General features: G+C 45.9%; 3 protein-coding genes across 4 annotated transcripts; 1 reads left to right on the top strand and 2 right to left on the bottom strand.

Annotated features, from left to right (window-relative positions):
• Window positions 1-226: 226 nt before the first annotated feature.
• On the bottom strand, window positions 227-3,458 carry LOC148332906 (ras-related protein Rab-1A-like). Its single transcript, XM_088301761.1, has 6 exons — window positions 3,248-3,458; window positions 2,466-2,538; window positions 2,011-2,106; window positions 1,808-1,903; window positions 1,428-1,559; window positions 227-876 (listed from the first exon to the last, which is right to left on the bottom strand). Exons 1-6 carry the CDS (start codon window positions 3,259-3,261, stop codon window positions 676-678), a joined length of 612 nt encoding a protein of 203 aa, XP_088157887.1. The 5' UTR covers window positions 3,262-3,458; the 3' UTR covers window positions 227-675.
• A 1,555-nt stretch (window positions 3,459-5,013) lies between these two features.
• On the top strand, window positions 5,014-8,835 carry LOC148332905 (uncharacterized). 2 transcript variants are annotated; one of them, XM_088303046.1, is made up of 4 exons: window positions 5,014-5,309; window positions 6,141-6,319; window positions 6,387-6,499; window positions 7,673-8,835. In XM_088303046.1, exons 1-4 carry the CDS (start codon window positions 5,117-5,119, stop codon window positions 8,451-8,453), a joined length of 1,266 nt encoding a protein of 421 aa, XP_088159172.1. In that variant the 5' UTR covers window positions 5,014-5,116; the 3' UTR covers window positions 8,454-8,835. The 2 variants fall into 2 exon arrangements, with proteins under 2 accessions (XP_088159172.1, XP_088159171.1); XM_088303045.1 differs by having other exon boundaries at window positions 7,637-8,835.
• LOC148332904 (calcineurin subunit B type 1-like) lies at window positions 8,829-15,440 on the bottom strand. The gene is made up of 6 exons (XM_088303047.1): window positions 15,283-15,440; window positions 13,501-13,540; window positions 11,819-11,995; window positions 11,683-11,742; window positions 10,802-10,986; window positions 8,829-9,855 (listed from the first exon to the last, which is right to left on the bottom strand). The coding sequence occupies exons 1-6, from the start codon at window positions 15,283-15,285 to the stop codon at window positions 9,808-9,810; spliced, it is 513 nt and encodes a 170-aa protein (XP_088159173.1). The 5' UTR covers window positions 15,286-15,440; the 3' UTR covers window positions 8,829-9,807.
• Window positions 15,441-16,075: the final 635 nt, after the last annotated feature.

The raw sequence follows: 16,075 nt of genomic DNA, 5'->3' as shown, positions 1-16,075 counted from the left end.
CGTACTCGTCAATAAGGTAAGAGAAAATGTGAGACGCCGACCCCGAGCTCTCTAACAGCTCCAGATGAGGACTTGGATGATTGGAACAAATGGTTGACCATGATGAAGAAAGCCGTGGTCTCCAAATAGATGCGTCTCTCGTTGGAAATCGGCGCGCGCAAGCCTTTTTGAAAGCATAATGGGTGTTAATGAGCCGAGCGAAGAAGGAGTCGTAGGAAGCGTGGTATCAAACATCTCCTTCATGGTTTAATGGACTTTGTGTCATGTATAAATATATACACTTTACAGATGGCTCGGCCACAATGGAGCACGCAGCGGCACGTATTTACACTTGGAGGGGTGCGGCGGCAAGGTCGGTGGTCGTCTGCCCCCGCGAAGAGAAGCCAGAAGGCACGAGATCAGAGATCACGCGCGTGCTTAGCGTGTGCTGCATTGTGAAATGAGGACAATGTGAAGATAGGAACAGAAGCATGAGTGGATTAAAAAAAAAAAAGGACACGCACAAGCGTGCGTGTGAGAAGAAAAAGAAGGCCCGCTGGCTTCCGTGCTATTGCCGACTCGGGGTCAAATTTGTGAATCTTGCGTTGTTGTAGCTGCACGCATCCGCTCGAAGCTCCTCCTCCGACCACGCGCACGTCCCTGGCGAGCTCGCCAGCCGCCGTGCCGTCCGTGTGATCAGCAGCAACCTCCGGACGACGTGTTGACAGGCTTGCTCTGGATCTTGACGTTGGCCTTGTCGCCGGCGGCGGCGGCGGCGGCGCCGGGGCCCATGCGCTTCTTGATCTCGGCCGCCATGGTCATGAAGGCCTGCTCCACGTTGGTGGCGCTCTTGGCGCTGGTCTCCAGGAACGGGATGCCCAAGCCGTCGGCAAACTCCTGAACACACGACGACGACGCAATCACAATCGCGACGGCGGAAAAGCCGACGGCCTCGCGTGCGCTTCCGACAACCGGATCAGAACTGGACAGAATTCACGATGAACGACATTTCAAAAATGTTTTCCTTTGAAATCAATTCAAATAAATTGACGGACAAAATTGGGTCGGGTCCAGTCAGTTAGCTCGCTCCCATATCAAAAGGCTTTTGTTCTTGTTGCACAGCGGTACCGTCGGACGACCGAAAAATGTGGGCTCACCAAACGACTTCAAGAGTGAGCAACTTGGCAATCGTAACGTGCTAACATTGAGTGGCTGACGTGAACAAATTTGCCACAAATCCTTGTTGAAGGAAGGGAGGGCAACTCACTCAAACTACTCGACTCGACGTGCGTAACTCCAAAAGTCAGCTCGCCTCGGTGGGTGAGAAATGGTGGCAGGGATGCGGTGCTGGGATTTATTTTAACCGGGCGTCAGCATCCTTAAAACGTGCTCGAGAGGCCTCCGCTTGAGCCGACGGAAAGATGTGAATAGCGTGGTGAGAAGGTGACCTTGGCCGTGGTGTAGTCCACCACTTTCTTGGTGGTCAGGTCACATTTGTTGCCGACCAGCAGCTTGTTGACGTTCTCGCTGGCGTAGCGGTCGATCTCCTGGAGCCACTGCTTCACGTTGTTGAACGACTCCTAGCGCCACAAACAAAATCAGATTGCACCCGTCAGCTAAACTGCCTTCACCATTTCGGTGCACCGGCCAATCAAAAATGTCACCAAAACCCCTTGAAGCGCATTTTTTGTCTTGAACAGAGCCACACTAATTCCGTCCTTCCTTGAGAATATTCATGTCAAATCCTTCCAAAAGGAAAGGCTCGAAAAAGTTCTTGAGCTCAGAAATGCAAAGTACGCAGACAGAGCACTTCAAAGATTCTGCTGACCTGGTCGGTGACGTCGTACACCACGATGATGCCGTGCGCGCCTCGGTAGTAGCTGGACGTGATGGTGCGGAAGCGCTCCTGACCGGCCGTGTCCCACTGCCACAACACCACATGGAGGGAACCGACAACAACACGTCAAAGGCCAAACGGCCAGCGCGCCCATCGTGGCGAGTGCGCCCAAGCGCCAACACTCGTCTTCTCACAATTTGCAGTTTGATAGTCTTCCCGTCCAGCTCGATGGTCCTGATCTTGAAGTCCACGCCGATCGTGCTGATGTAGCTCTCCGTGTACGTGTCGTCCTAGGGTGCACACGCACGCACACAGACACAAATAGAGGGGAGAAAAAAAACAAAGGCACAGTACACCCTTACACAAATGTAGACCCTCGGAAACATATACACACATGCAGTCATGTTCATGTTTTCAAACACACACACACATGCAAACAAATGCACACACACAAAAAAAGAAACATACGGACACACGCACACAACAAATGTGTATGTGTATATATATATATATATGATAATAACAATTTGATATATATCGATATCGACCAATATGACATACATGTCAACCGATATAGTTTTCAGCCATATCGCCCAGCCCTTGTTGTCACGGTGACAAATTGCCAAACGGCAGAAGAAGAAAAACTTACTGCAAAGCGAAGCAGCAGACAAGACTTTCCAACGCCAGAATCTCCAATCAGCAGCAGTTTGAATAAATAGTCACTGGGGACACACACACACACACACACACACACGGGAAATTTGAAGTGGCAAAAGGGGCAAATAAAGTGTATTCTTTCTCGTCTTCATTTGTTTTCTTTTGTTTTGATGTTGTTCTTTTTTCTTGTCAGGAATTAAATAAATCCCGAGACAATCGTCACAAGAGTTGAGTGATGATGTCAAGCGTGAGTTACGTAATCATCAACAACACCACCACAGTTAGCACTGACGCTAACTGGACTCGCGGATGTGGCAACTTCCTGTTGGCAACTCGTGACATATCGCGTCACGTTTTAAAGCTCATGTTGTTGCTTTTTTCCCTTCACGTTCAGCGTCTACGCAGCGACATTATGTGTCATTTGGTTTTGTTCTGTTTTTATTGCGGGTAAGGGGGAGGGGGCTGCGTCAAAAATTGTGACGTTCGGCTAATGCTAAATAGCAACCCGGTTAGCCCGCTAGCCGGCAAGGAAATTAGCCAAGTCGACACAACGTCAAAAACGCGACAACATATTGACACACGCCTAGACGGCATTATCCAAAATCATCATCACAGAAAGGAAAAAAAAAACATCTTGGCGCAAGTTTTAGTGGGCTAACAAAGCAGCTGACGTTCGCTTCGCTTAGCGGCTGCTGACGGCTCAGATGGCCGCCGGAGCTTTCCTGTCTCCTGCCGACGGCGAAGGCGACACGCATAAGCCAGCGCAACACTTACTATTCGGGATTCATCTTCGACGGACTGTCGTCGTGGCGGATTTGTTAGGACTTTGCTGGCAGGTTCGCCGTGGAAATGGGCGAACGCGGATGTTTTGGGGTTTCCAAAAGCCAGAGAGAGAAAAAAAACAGAAAAAGAAATGCCGAAACTGGTTGTCACAGCCAGGACGGCGCAATGGAATCAAATATGGCTGTCAGCACCGCCTACCCGGAAGTAGAAGGATTGCGGCATCATGGGTACTGTAGTCCCATGACACCACCGCAGCTCAGGGCATTGGCTGGTGAGCCAAAAAGTTGAATATGCACGTAATAAATTTCAAATATTTTCCACGTTTCACAAATTCCCACAATTTTCAAAATCCACATTTTCTCTGCGAAAGTCCACATTTGTCCACAATAAATGTCCCCCATTCAGACAATTCAACGTTATTGCCGCCTCCTTCAATATTCCGATCTGATTCAATTCCAAATGAAAACATTTTCCCACAAATTGACAGTGAGAATCCGCATTTTACACATCCAACGTCCCACTTCCACGTCATGCTAAACTCGCGGTTTTACTTTAATTTTGAAGGTGTTTAAACCAAATTCTAAGCAGCCAATTAGATGACATCTTCTGACATTTAAGTGTCTATTTAAAAAAAATAGGAAGAATAGATTTTATCCTTACGCGTGACTTTAAGATTGAACGATAACCAGTCAAACGTACTTCATTTCATAAACAAGCTATTTCGCGGATACATCGTTAGGTCAAATCAAAAACATTTTATATGACAGATTTGAGTAATCGCAAATTTGAAAACAATGACCTTTAGATTGAGAAAAATAACAAACACGATGTATCGCCTTTACCTGAGTGACACTGAAATGGGAACTCCATTCTCCAGTTATTTTCTCAATCTGAAATTAGGAAAATTCCAACTCTATACATCAAATATCCAGTCAAGCCCAAAGTAAAAGAAGTCCACTTCAAAGTTTTAAGCAACAATTATCCAGCTAATGAGCTGCTAAGATTGAGATTTGGCATTGATTACAACCATTGTACTTTTTGGGAATGTATTTATTTGATTTATTTTTTATTTTGTTTATAATGTCTTTCTCTTACTTCATATTTGTTATTGTTGTCTTTTCTGATGTGTATGATAGTTGTAGTAGTTGCTGGTTTATTGTGTTTTGTGCCTTGACAAATGATGTGCTCAAGTTATATTCATTGTGCCAAATTGTTTTTACACTTACATCTTGTGACGTCGTTAAAAAGAAAAGGTACGGTAGGACAATGTCGGAAAAAAACCAACACTAAATATTTTATCATTATTATACAATGGGTTCGGTAGAAAAAATTTAGTCACGGCGAGTCATGGTCAGCAGAGGTCGCTGTTCTACTGTGCAACTTCTCAGGAGAAGTGTCTCACTCAGGTGACGGAAAAGGACACTTGTTAACTTTCACATTAATTATTGATCATTTCAAATAAATTTTAACAGTAATTATTGACCATGTCAAATTCACCTAGTTCATCTAAACGGTTATAATAGTACGAGAGACAACAGATCATTGGAGGGTATTTCTTCGCACTTTGGAGATATTCGATTTCGTGACACATTGATTTGGGCTGTCACTTGTATAGCGCTTTTCTACCTCAGGTACTCAATGCGCTTCACGTTATTATTTATTCAACCACATTTAATTCATGGATGAAACGTTTAATTATTGGCAGCGTAAAACATTTTTTTTTTTAAAAAAACTGTGCGCATGCGCAGTATCGTCCAGCAGTCGCCACCTCCTCTGCTCGACAAGATGGCGGGACTTTCAAAGCGAGTTTTGGCGTTGGAACATGTTCGACGGGAATGTTTAGAGTCGTCAGGATAAGGAATGTTCAAAGTGCAGTCGGTCGCTGATGGAGCGGTGCTGGGGCGCTTTCAAGTTGGCATGTCCACGACCATGAAGGGACAACCGTCGACCGAGCGACACCAACTGCAAGCACGGACGGCGAACCGCCGCCTGAGCAGAAGCTTCAAGCTCAGTCAGCACACGCAAAGTTCCACGGACAAGTCCGCGAAGTCAGGTCACTATTTAGATTTTCACGCGTGGTCGCTTTCACTTAATGCAATCTTGTTCAACAACGACATCAGCTGTAAACACAGACCAAAAATATTTTCCGTCAAAAAGAAGACATTCCTCCTTAGTTCGGCGCGGGGGGTGCTGGAGCCTATCCCAGCTGTCTTGGGGCAGGAGGCGGGGGACACCCTGAACTGGTTGCCAGCCAATTGCAGAGTAAGATACGTGGATAAGATAAGATAAGATGTCCTTTATTAGTCCCACAATGGGGAAAATCAATGTGCCGGTCAATCCGTAAACTTTTCGCTCAAGTGTTATTCTTGTCATTTACAAGCAATGCTCAGATGAGTAGAGCAAGTTGAAGAAGGAATTAGCCTGGATTTCACTATTTAAAACAAAACCTTAAGTCATGTTTTTAAAAAACAAACAAAAACAATATGACATAAGTGTGTTAAATTCAACACTGTCAAATGTTGGAAACACCACGACAGCATGCAAATTGCGATAATCCGGGCAATATTGAAGGCAATAGTTTTACGTTATAGATCGGGATTTTTAACGGTCCGACCCTCTTGGTCATGTGATTTTCCTCCATGTGGCCCCTGGGTGTACACCCACCTGGGGCTACATAATAATAGTCAAATATGGAATTTGGTAACATTTTTTTATTGATTAAGTTTGCATCCGACCAATCAAATTCAGACAAAAGGGTCCAAGTCCAGAGTAAAGTTGAGGTCAATGATCGGGAGACCACTGCCTTCCAGTTTGCATTGAAGTGGAAAAGAGGAATTGATGTGAAATACTGCTTTCAAGCAAATCCACTTTTGTCACGTTGCAGAATTCAAGACCCCAAGCAGGCCCGTGGTGTCGAGAGTTTCCGGTGCGTCGGGCAACGAGTCTCCGCATCACGACATCGTCTGGGACGCCACGTCGCCCCAGAGACTCGGCAAACGGGCAAAGAAGCACGCGCTTGGCGCCGTCAATATCGCTGACATCGTCAACAAGATCGCGCCCGAGGTGAGTCACGCGCACCTCGTCCGGGCGTTCGCTGCCGTGACGTCACCGTCGGTGTGTGCGTGTGCAGCGCGGCAGGCCCGAAGTGTCGGAGCCCGCCTTGCAGCAGTGGATCGGCGACAGCGCCGGCATCCCGTGCACGCCCGACGTTCAGCCACCCAAAAGCAGGAGGAAGTCGCCCAGGTGAGCACGCATTCGTCGGCTGTCATGGTGATGAAATCCAAAGTTTTTGTTACACGCAGTCGAATGTGCTCAAACCAGTCTTAGATATTGGAGGTCAACATAAGTCAAACTTTTTCGAGTGGAACTGAATCACCATTTTAGAATTTGATTTGCAAGTGGACTTTTGTATGTGCCCCCCATCAGCTGCCGCGTTCCAAAGAATGAAACGTCGCCTACAGACAAAAATTTGGAGCCAATCGTCCTGCATGTCGACGCATTCCCACTTGAGTCTCTGTGAACATTCCGACTGGTGATTTTAGGCCGTGCGTCCGCACCGTGATCAGCGGAGGAGGCGTAATAGTTGTTCCCCATTCTCACGTAAATGCGCCACGGAGAGATATGTTGAAGTGGTCATAGGTGGGGGGGCGTCCACATGACTTGTTTTTGGACGGCAGAAGCAATGCAGGTGCAAGGATTTCCATTGGAGAGTTTGTCACGGGTCCCTTTCGTGACTCCGATGGAGGCGTGTCGAGAGCGGAGGGGCGTGGCCATATGCCTCGTTAAAAGTTGGCGTTTTTCGCTTATTTCCTAATCTCTCCCAAATTGATGGATAAAAAAATAAAATGACAACTCATTTCGGTTTCCCGAGCAAAAAAAAAGTATAAACTGAGCTCGGCCATCTGCTGTGTAAGCAATTTTTGCGGGGAGAAAGTTGATTGAGAATTTGTGGATTCTCATTATTTGTCCCCAGTTAATTGATCGAATAATCGATGCAAACAATGTATGATGGCCGCAGCCCGAGTGACGTCTTGTAATGTTGAATATTTTTTTTTCTAACGTCAACAAATTGCAGGGACTTGGATTGCTATTTTAAAGTTGTTGTCTTTGTTTGTTTTTAATATTCAACAAAAAAACATGCGCTACTTTTCATCATCTTCAACTCTGAAATTGTTTTAAAATGGTGTCATGAAAAAAAAATACATAAAAAGGTTAACATTTCTGGCAAACGTTCATTTAATAAGTAAAAATAGAAAATAAAAATATTATTTCTCCAAACAGTCCGAATATATTCGAATGCATCTTTTGTCCCAAAATACGACAAACATTTTTGCTTTCATGACGCCTCCAAAATGTGAACAGTAGTTTCATGCCCTGAAGCGGATTCCTGACGGGCCGCTCCAAAATGTGCCACAGATGCAACGGCGTCGACGTCGACCTGCTCAAGTTGGCCAAGCGCTTTGACCTCAACTTGATTGGCCGCCACGACCGGGATGACGGCCTCAAGCGCGCACGGTGGCCGTCGGACGAGCGCGTCCGCAATCTGGCGTCGCCCCCGTCACGCGGCGAGGACGACCCGGACGTCCTCTTTGACGAGCTCGCCGAGGATTTCCTCACGACGACTCGCTCCGACCTGCTCGATGACTCGTCGCTCGACGAGATGACGCGATACCCGGAGAACTTGTTTGCACCCAAACACAGCTCCACGCAGAAGATCTCCTGCCAATCGGCGCCGATTGCGTCTCCACTTTCCGGGGTCAGCCTGTCGGACAAGAGAACAACTCTGGACAAACCTGGAACGTGTGCTGCAAACGTCCAATCTTTGAGCTCCGAAGCCGCAGGAAAAGACTTGACGGCCACTTGCGGACGACCTGCTGCCGTTTCTATGGCAACAGAAAAATGCTCCTCGCCAGGCCCCAACCATGAGCACGTTCTCCCCGTCTTGGATTTCTCTGACGGGGAATTGGACGCCATTTTCTCGTCAGAGCCGCTGTGGGACGACCCGGCCGACGACGACGACGAGATGATGCGTGAACTCTGCGAGGACCTGGAGAACCGGATCGCCGGCGAGACGGGGAAAGTGACGCTTGTGTGTCAAGCGTTGGCAAAATGTTCGGCGCTGGAGATGGAGCAGAAAAAGCAGCGAGCCGTGGAGCGCCGTCGACGGCGCTTGCAGGAAGTCCAGAACATCAAATGAAATCAAAACTGGGAGCAGGAAAGTTTTTTTTTTTTTTAAATATTAAACGACATCTAATGATGCCCCTCACTTCAGGTTTTTATTGATTTCTGTTTTTTGGGTGGCGGAAGATGAAAATGACATTCGCTTGATCAATTGAATGGCCGAGTTGTGTTTTGGCAGGTGGGCCACATCATGAATAGGGCAAGTTTAGTATCATTAAAAAACAAAAACATCTTAGTTAATGAAATACAAATAGGCAAAAAACTCAAGTTTCAAGCATTTTCACCTCTTATCACGCCTCCAATCATCTTTTTCTTTCAATGACTTATCTTGCCTCGTAATGTGTTCGAAATGATTTGAAGAGCTAATAAGAACAGATTAAATATGAAAAAGTTTTGCAGGACTTTGTCGTTTATTGTCCCAAGTCGCGTCTTGGCAAACGTACAGCAAGAGAAAGCGAGAGCGTTGCTTTTGTTCTTTTTCTACATCAAACTTTAATTGGCAACACGGTGTGTTTGAAATGTTCCTATTCATATTAGTATTCACATGTAAACACCACAGGCGCAAGACCTCGCGTGAAATGAGCCAACAGCCTGACCGCTCCGAGCGTTTTCATCCGACTTCACTTTGAAGGAGACGGCCGGCCATGAGGCTCGCGTCGGACGCCGCATAGACCGCCCACACACACACACACACACACGCATGCAAACATGAGCGCATGCAACGTGCACCAAAAGGTCACGTGACCAGCAAAGTGCACACAATAAGACTTTTTTTTTTTTCTTTAATAACTTTCTCTTGTGTGCTTGGACATTTATCAGCCAGGGCCTGCGGCAGCCAAATAAAAGAAAAAAAAGTTTATGATGCAGCTGAGTGTGTAAACCTGAAAGACTTTTTGACATGCGAGCAGCAGGTGGCGCAGTTGAGCTGCACGGCATGCAACGTGCACCAAAGGAGACGACCACGCCACATGGTAAATTCCACTTAGTAGAAAATGTTTGGTCGCCACTTGGCAGGACAAGAAAGAGAAAAAAAAAGAGTCAAAGAGGCCACTTACTTCCTGGTTTCGATGCGAGCGCTTGCTAACATGCGAATGAACACGTCAGGCTAACGGTCACAACCAACGACCAATCACAAGCAGGCACACGCTTCCTGTTGGCATGCTCTCGCTCCCTGTACACGGCAGAATAAATTAAAACACGCAAACAAACACGCCGCCAAATTGCGGTTGCTCGGCACAAACAAAACAAGAAAAACAAACGCCTCGCGAGCGCTCGGGAAAGTGCCGCTTCCGTTCAAGCGGCTGCCGCGATCGGACGGGAGAGGGAGGGGGGGGGGGGGGCTCGAGGAGCGTCGAGGAGCGGGAAGCCCGTCACACGTCCACCACCATCTTTTTGTGAATGTCCAGGCCGCCCACCACCTGCGGGGGGGACGCACAAAGTCACACATTTCGACCAAAGACGTTTTGACTTTTACGTGGGTGTCAAATGACATTTTGCAAAGTGGCGGACCACCGCCTTCCTTGCAATTCAACAACAACAAAGCGCGAGTAGCAGACGAAAGGAAACAGTTGAAATGATGGTGGTTGGGGGGCTCATCATTTTTCGTCAGCACTTTTGGGGGCCACATAGAGCGGCAGCGCACACTTCCTAAGCGGATCCAAGGCTCAAATGGCATTTGAAGAATATCCATTGGAAGAATTTGGGGGTGGAGGCTTATTTCCGTAAACGTTCTAAAAATGCCGCGAAACCTCCAAAAACGGGGGTTGTCGACGTTCATTCGACTCTGCTCGGGTGTTCAGGCTTCAAGAATTTGGACGAAGGCATTTTGGACTCACGATATTTTCGGGTCAAAGTCGTTCCAATTTCAAGGTCCCATTTATTTCTTGTGGGCGTAATTCCACTGCCAACCACGAGATGGCAGCACTCTGTACAGTTTGGGATGCTGAAGAAGGTCACAGCATTTGGGTGCCATTATTTTGTGTTGAAAATGATTGAAAGTCGACTTTGTCATTGTCGCTCCAGAAAGTGACGGCTGTCGCTTAATCTGATCACGTACATCTTTGCGTGTCATGATTGTGTGGGAATTTGTTGACTGTCAACATATGGCGGGATGGCGACACCGTTTGCGCAATATTTTTCTCCCATCTCGTCAATCTCTGGAAGCTCGTTGAGGGACTTTTAAAGAAAGCTTACAAAACGTGCCAAGAGAGTGATGGAATATTTTGCTCATTACTGGGATGACGGCTGACTGCGGTCTCACTTGTTACGCATCGTTTGACTTCTAAGAGTGGGCGATCCTGGAACGAATCTCGCATGATAAGCGGACCTTTGTTGGAGTAGATAAACACGGGCGAGCCCACTGACCGCGCAGAACTCCTCAAAGGATATCCTTCCGTCGCCGTCCTTGTCGGCGTTGATGATGGTTTTGTCGACAATCTGCTGCAGCTGCGTGTCCTTCAGGTTGTTGCCCACCATCATTTTCAGAACCTGGAACAGCTCGCCGTTGGAGATGTAGCCGTCTTTGTCCATGTCGTAGATGCGGAAGGCGACTGCAAGACAAAAACGGCAGCAACCCCCAACCCCAACTCAACAGTGGTTCCGTTGAAAAAGAATGGCAATCAAACGACAGCCCCAACGCATAGAATTATAAAAAAGCTGATATTTCTCGCCGTTTCAAAGTCAAACTAATATGAAGGAGCAGTCCCCTGTTGGGCCTCTCATTCATATCAGAAAGAGAATTAAATGAATCGATGATGGAAATTTGATCCTACTAAAAAAACTAAATCCATGTGACCATGTTTTGCTCGTCCAGAAAGGTCACACAAAGGTCATTTTCTAAGGTCATGTGCTTATCAGTCCGTTTTTGAAAAGGCCAATTAAATGATTAGGCTTGGAGTTAAGAGAAATCTGCCCATTTTGCTCATGTCACAGCAACTTTGGACTTTTTTTTGCCAGAAAAGAACTGAAACAAATTTCCCCATTGTGGGACTAATAAAGGACATCTTTATCTTTGAAACGGCGTCGGTTCAAGTGAATTCGCTGACGCGCGCCTCGCCTCGTTCACCAACAACGTGGCTGCCAACGCACACGAAGCAAGTTTACAAAAGCGCCGCCGGCCTCCATCTTGAATTGGGGGGAAAGACGGACTCACGACTCACTTCTGTCGTCTACAACTGCCCCCAGAAAATCAAAACATTTTCACGGCCAACGAGGAGGAGAAACGACGGAATCTGAAGTCGACTTACATCGTAACTTTTGCTCTTTGTCTCCTTTCACGCTGAACTGAGAGACGCCTTCGATGAATTCTGAACGGAAACACGAGAAGAAAATGAAAGATGGGAGGCGTACACGATGGGCGCCGATTCTCGGCCAAAGCCTGACCTTTGAAGTCCACCTCTCCGTTGCCGTCCGTGTCAAAGATGTCGATGACGCGCTGCACCAGAGGGTTCTGCTGTAACTCGGGCAGTGACATGAACTCCTCCACGCTCAGAGAGCCCGAGTTGTCCAGGTCCAGTTTCTTGAAGCGCTTGCCCAGACGCTTGATCTCATCCGCGTCGACTGACCACACACACACACACACGGACAGACGAGAGACAGACGGCGTGCACGATGAGTCAGCGCAAGGCGACATCACGACTTCCCAAACTCACCCGACGCGTGGCGGGCTCCGGCCATGGCGCCTCGCTAAACCTGACTCAGCGCCAGCGCTAATCTCTCGCGGGGGCTAATCCATTGAGAGACACTTCCCGTTTGGCTCCCTTCTTTTAAGCCATTTGCCGAAACCAAAATTGGTCGCTCACAGATGTTGTGATGAGTGCTTGTGCTTTGGTTTCGTGTTCAAATCAATGAACCAATCGAAATAGTTGCTTTTTGTGCAAAGATCATTCAAACTGAAGAAAATACGTCTGACAAGATACTTTTTGGCGCCCCCGCCAGGCCGTTGCTCTTCATTACAGCTACACAATGGCGCCATCCCTCATATGAATAAACGTTGTTGTTGTTTTTTCTTTAAGGCTGACAAAATTAAAGCATTAACTCTGAAGATTAATCGACATTTTTTAACTCAGTTTGATTTCCTTCCAAAACAATTAGCAAATATTGTCGCATATTGGCTGTAAGTCACCCGAGAAGAAAACGGCGTGCTCCAGCAAAGCAACACTGCTGGAGTGTCGCTGCTTAGGGCCAAATGGATTGCAGACGTTTTGAGAATTGTTTCAAAGAAAAATTCTTGTCAAGATGGCTCCATTTCGATCGTATTCAAGGATCAAAGAAAGCCATTAGAACCCTTTTTGAATTAAATATACTTCCTATTTGGTGATTTTGCATCATTCCAAAAGTCAATTACAAGCTTCACAAAAAATATGTGATTAATCACAATTAATCATGGATTTTATTTTTGTGATGAATTAGTTTAAAAATGTAATCACTTGACAGCAGGATTTTTTTTTTATTTTATGTAAACCGTGAAATCAATTTGTATCCTCGTGGTGGACAGCAAGAACACCTCACGGTCATTTAATGGCGACCGCGTGCCGACCGAGTGTAGCGTTTGTCAACATCAGTGCTAATTGCGCGCGTGGACGGCTGCAGCGCCACGCGAGCGCAGAGACAAGCATGAAAAACAAAACAAAATGAAAGCGGCAAAGTGAAAATTGGAATCGGGACTCGAGTGAATCGTTCCATCCCCGCAATCAAGAGATGGAATTGAGACGATTGGATCCGAATTGGCCAATCACAATCATGGCGGCACTCTCGTTTGCATCCCAAAAGAGATATTTTGGCAAACTGCCGCCAGTCCGAGTTGAAGTCTCACTCATTTTTCAGAGATATTGTGAAAAGATATCACGTCATTCCGTTTTTCAAGGCCGTTCCCAATGCACGGAAACGTAACCCCGCCCCTTTCAGAAACTCGCGGCTCACCCGTCCAACAACATTGTCTAATTTAGAGGCCCACTCAACGTTTGCCCAAAGTCCTTAAAAGAGTGTTCGGGTGCAGCATTGGTGTTTGCTGCTGCTGATGATGATGATGATGATGATGATGATGATGATGATGTCATACTTACAGTGCGAGCACATGTCCAGAGCATAACTGGCTTCATTCCCCTGGAAAACAAAACAAAAAAAATTCATTCACAAATTCATCTTATCCTTTAATTGTCATTTATTTCCCCAAACTTTTTTTTTTTGCATTTCCCGTCATTGAAAGCACGTCTCTGCTCTTGTACACTGCTTCCACTCACAACATGGCTGCCAACAGATCGAAGCTCTCCAAGTTGACAAAAGCCGTCAGTCGTTGAGTAGGTCTTGATCCATTATAATTGGACGATCATTTAAAAATCGGCTCATTGTTTTTTTTTTTGTTCGACATATTAACACATGAGACGGCAACATTCAGCCACAGATGGGCTCAATTTTTCTTGCAAATTTTCACAATCAAAGACAAAGTACTGAAAAACACTCAAATAATTCAATAAATAAATATATACTTGTTTGATTAATCTCCTATCAGAAATGTTATTCTGTCAAATATCAGAATCGCCTCAACCTCAAAAATAAAATCCATATTGGTTGCGCCCACTCAAAACACATTCTTCACACTCATATCAATATTCCTCATCAAAATGAACGCAGATGCCAAACATTTATTGCAGCCTCCCACCCAAAAAAAAAGCCAACAACAAATGCGTACCATGTTTCTTAATAAGGAAAAAAAACAAAATTATTGTATCTTATAAAAACACAGCGCAACAAACTAGAATGGAACAACTCAAAATGTTGTGCATCTTCATTTCATTGTGCTGCTCCTTCCGGCTCTTCTCAAACCAAAAGTCACCGCGACCCTTTTATCTGATAATTATGTTTGTCTTTTTTTCTTTTTATCCGAAGACGAATAAGAATATATGCCTGTGAGTATTGCAATAAAGAATTGTCTGTCTGCATGCACTGCTCCACTGTTTGTATTCACATATCCGTTCTAAAAGTGCAACTATTTATGCTAATCGTTACCAAGTCAAAGGCGTTTTCCGTTCTGTTAGCATTTAGACAAAAGAATAGTCCATTCTTGTTGATTGGCTGTTTGAAATACACAAAGTGAATTCCTCTTTTGTTTTGGTTTGCTTTTAGAGTAAAGAAGTTAATAGCGTGGTAACAACAAATAAATAAAGACAACAAAAACTCTTTTGAATGCTAGAAACGTAGACATGGTTTTATGAGGAATGAAAGTTCCATAAATTAAATAAACACACCAAGTGTTTCATTAAATCTGTCATTCATTAATTGTTGCATTCATTCGTTAATTGTGGAATTAAAGATCTATAAATAAATGCACCATTAGTTTTTTTTTTCATGGTGCCGTGTTGCAGTGTTTCGCGAATTTATTTCATCTGTCAAACTGGACGATCAAAGGTTGTGGGCGGGGCACCACCAAAATGAATATTCATTGATAATTTAGCGATTCCTCAGTCGCGTCCATTTCACGTTTGTCTTCGCCAGCTTTTATTTTGGTGGCGCTTTTACGACGACAGAGGCCACTTCCGCTTGTTGTAAGCTTGGAGCATCAACAAGAGCCCAGTTAAGGCGGATTCGAGGCGCATCGAACGCTCACAAGAGCATTCGAATGTTCACGTCACAAAAAAAAAAGTATGCCCCTTGATTCATAATTAATTAAATAATAAACAAAAATCATCGAACAATTTTGCCGGGCCATCGCGTCGTCACGAGCGCCGACGTCGAAGGCCCATCGATGTTATTTGCTTGGTGAGCTAACGGCGGCTAACGTTAGCCAGCAAATGTCGCCAAGCGAGGCGACGCGACGCGACTCGACGCGAGGCGTCTCTGAGTCTCACCATGTCGTCGTCGAGCGGAGTGCTTGGCGGAGGTCTGCGAGGGCCGACGATCAAATGCTCAGGTGCTCGAGATCGCGGGGCTAACCGAGGACTGGCGAGGCGAGAGCGACTAGCACCAGCGGCACTGCGGTAGGGGGCGGGGCCTAGGCGATCGGAGATTCTCCGCTTGGCGGGGGGGGGCAGATGACTCACTCATGCAGTGGTCCCTCACTTTTCGCGGGTAATGTGATCCATAATCCTTCATGATTGGTGGATTTCCGCAAAGTAGAGTTTTTTTTTTGTGTTATTTTATTTACACCACTATTAAGCCATTACCCCCCCCCACACACACATCGTTTTCACCATTCTAAAGACTTGTGAAATGCGCTACATAAATAAAATTGTATTGTATGACAAAGAAGAACGTTCATCATGGCAATTTTCCCAAAAGGATTTAATACGCCAAAAGACACTAAGCCACCAGAAATCGAATGTGGGCTACAATGTGATGCGGGATTCTGGTTACGTTTTGAGTCTTTTGAAAATAAAAAGAAAAATTTGAACGTAGTTGTTAACAGTGAGGCGCAGTCCATCTTTATCATCCGTCAGCCTGTCACTGATGAACTTCCATTTTGCTCAAGGACCGACACAATAAGTGCCGAGGAAGGCGATTTCCAGCCGTTACCCGAAGCCTCAAAAAGCAAAGACAAGAAGCAGTTTGGCGAGAAGAAGCTGCCATCGGATAAGAATCTCCATATTTTGGTGTGAAATGGTTCAAACTGTGTGGTGTTTCCGGGGATGCGCGATATGCGTT

The sequence above is a fragment of the Idiotropiscis lumnitzeri genome, chromosome 8 (assembly GCF_059441095.1).
Source record: "Idiotropiscis lumnitzeri isolate Australia: NSW breed Sydney's pygmy pipehorse chromosome 8, RoL_Ilum_1.0, whole genome shotgun sequence".
NCBI classification, from domain to species: domain Eukaryota; kingdom Metazoa; phylum Chordata; class Actinopteri; order Syngnathiformes; family Syngnathidae; genus Idiotropiscis; species Idiotropiscis lumnitzeri.
Note: the sequence above shows the minus strand (reverse complement) of the source record. Positions and strands in the feature narration are given on the sequence as shown.

Coding starts and splice junctions, on each gene's coding strand:
- LOC148332905 (XM_088303045.1), top strand. CDS start 5,117: ATGTTCAAAGTGCAGTCGGTCGCTGATGGAGCGGTGCTGGGGCGCTTT. Junction 5,310..6,140: donor GGACAAGTCCGCGAAGTCAG/GTCACTATTTAG, acceptor GTCACGTTGCAG/AATTCAAGACCCCAAGCAGG. Junction 6,320..6,386: donor TCAACAAGATCGCGCCCGAG/GTGAGTCACGCG, acceptor GTGCGTGTGCAG/CGCGGCAGGCCCGAAGTGTC.
- LOC148332904 (XM_088303047.1), bottom strand. Junction 11,996..13,500: donor TCTGGACATGTGCTCGCACT/GTAAGTATGACA, acceptor GTGTGTGGTCAG/TCGACGCGGATGAGATCAAG. Junction 10,987..11,682: donor CAAAGAGCAAAAGTTACGAT/GTAAGTCGACTT, acceptor TTTGTCTTGCAG/TCGCCTTCCGCATCTACGAC.
- LOC148332906 (XM_088301761.1), bottom strand. Junction 1,904..2,010: donor AGACTATCAAACTGCAAATT/GTGAGAAGACGA, acceptor GTGTTGTGGCAG/TGGGACACGGCCGGTCAGGA. Junction 1,560..1,807: donor TGTACGACGTCACCGACCAG/GTCAGCAGAATC, acceptor TTGTGGCGCTAG/GAGTCGTTCAACAACGTGAA.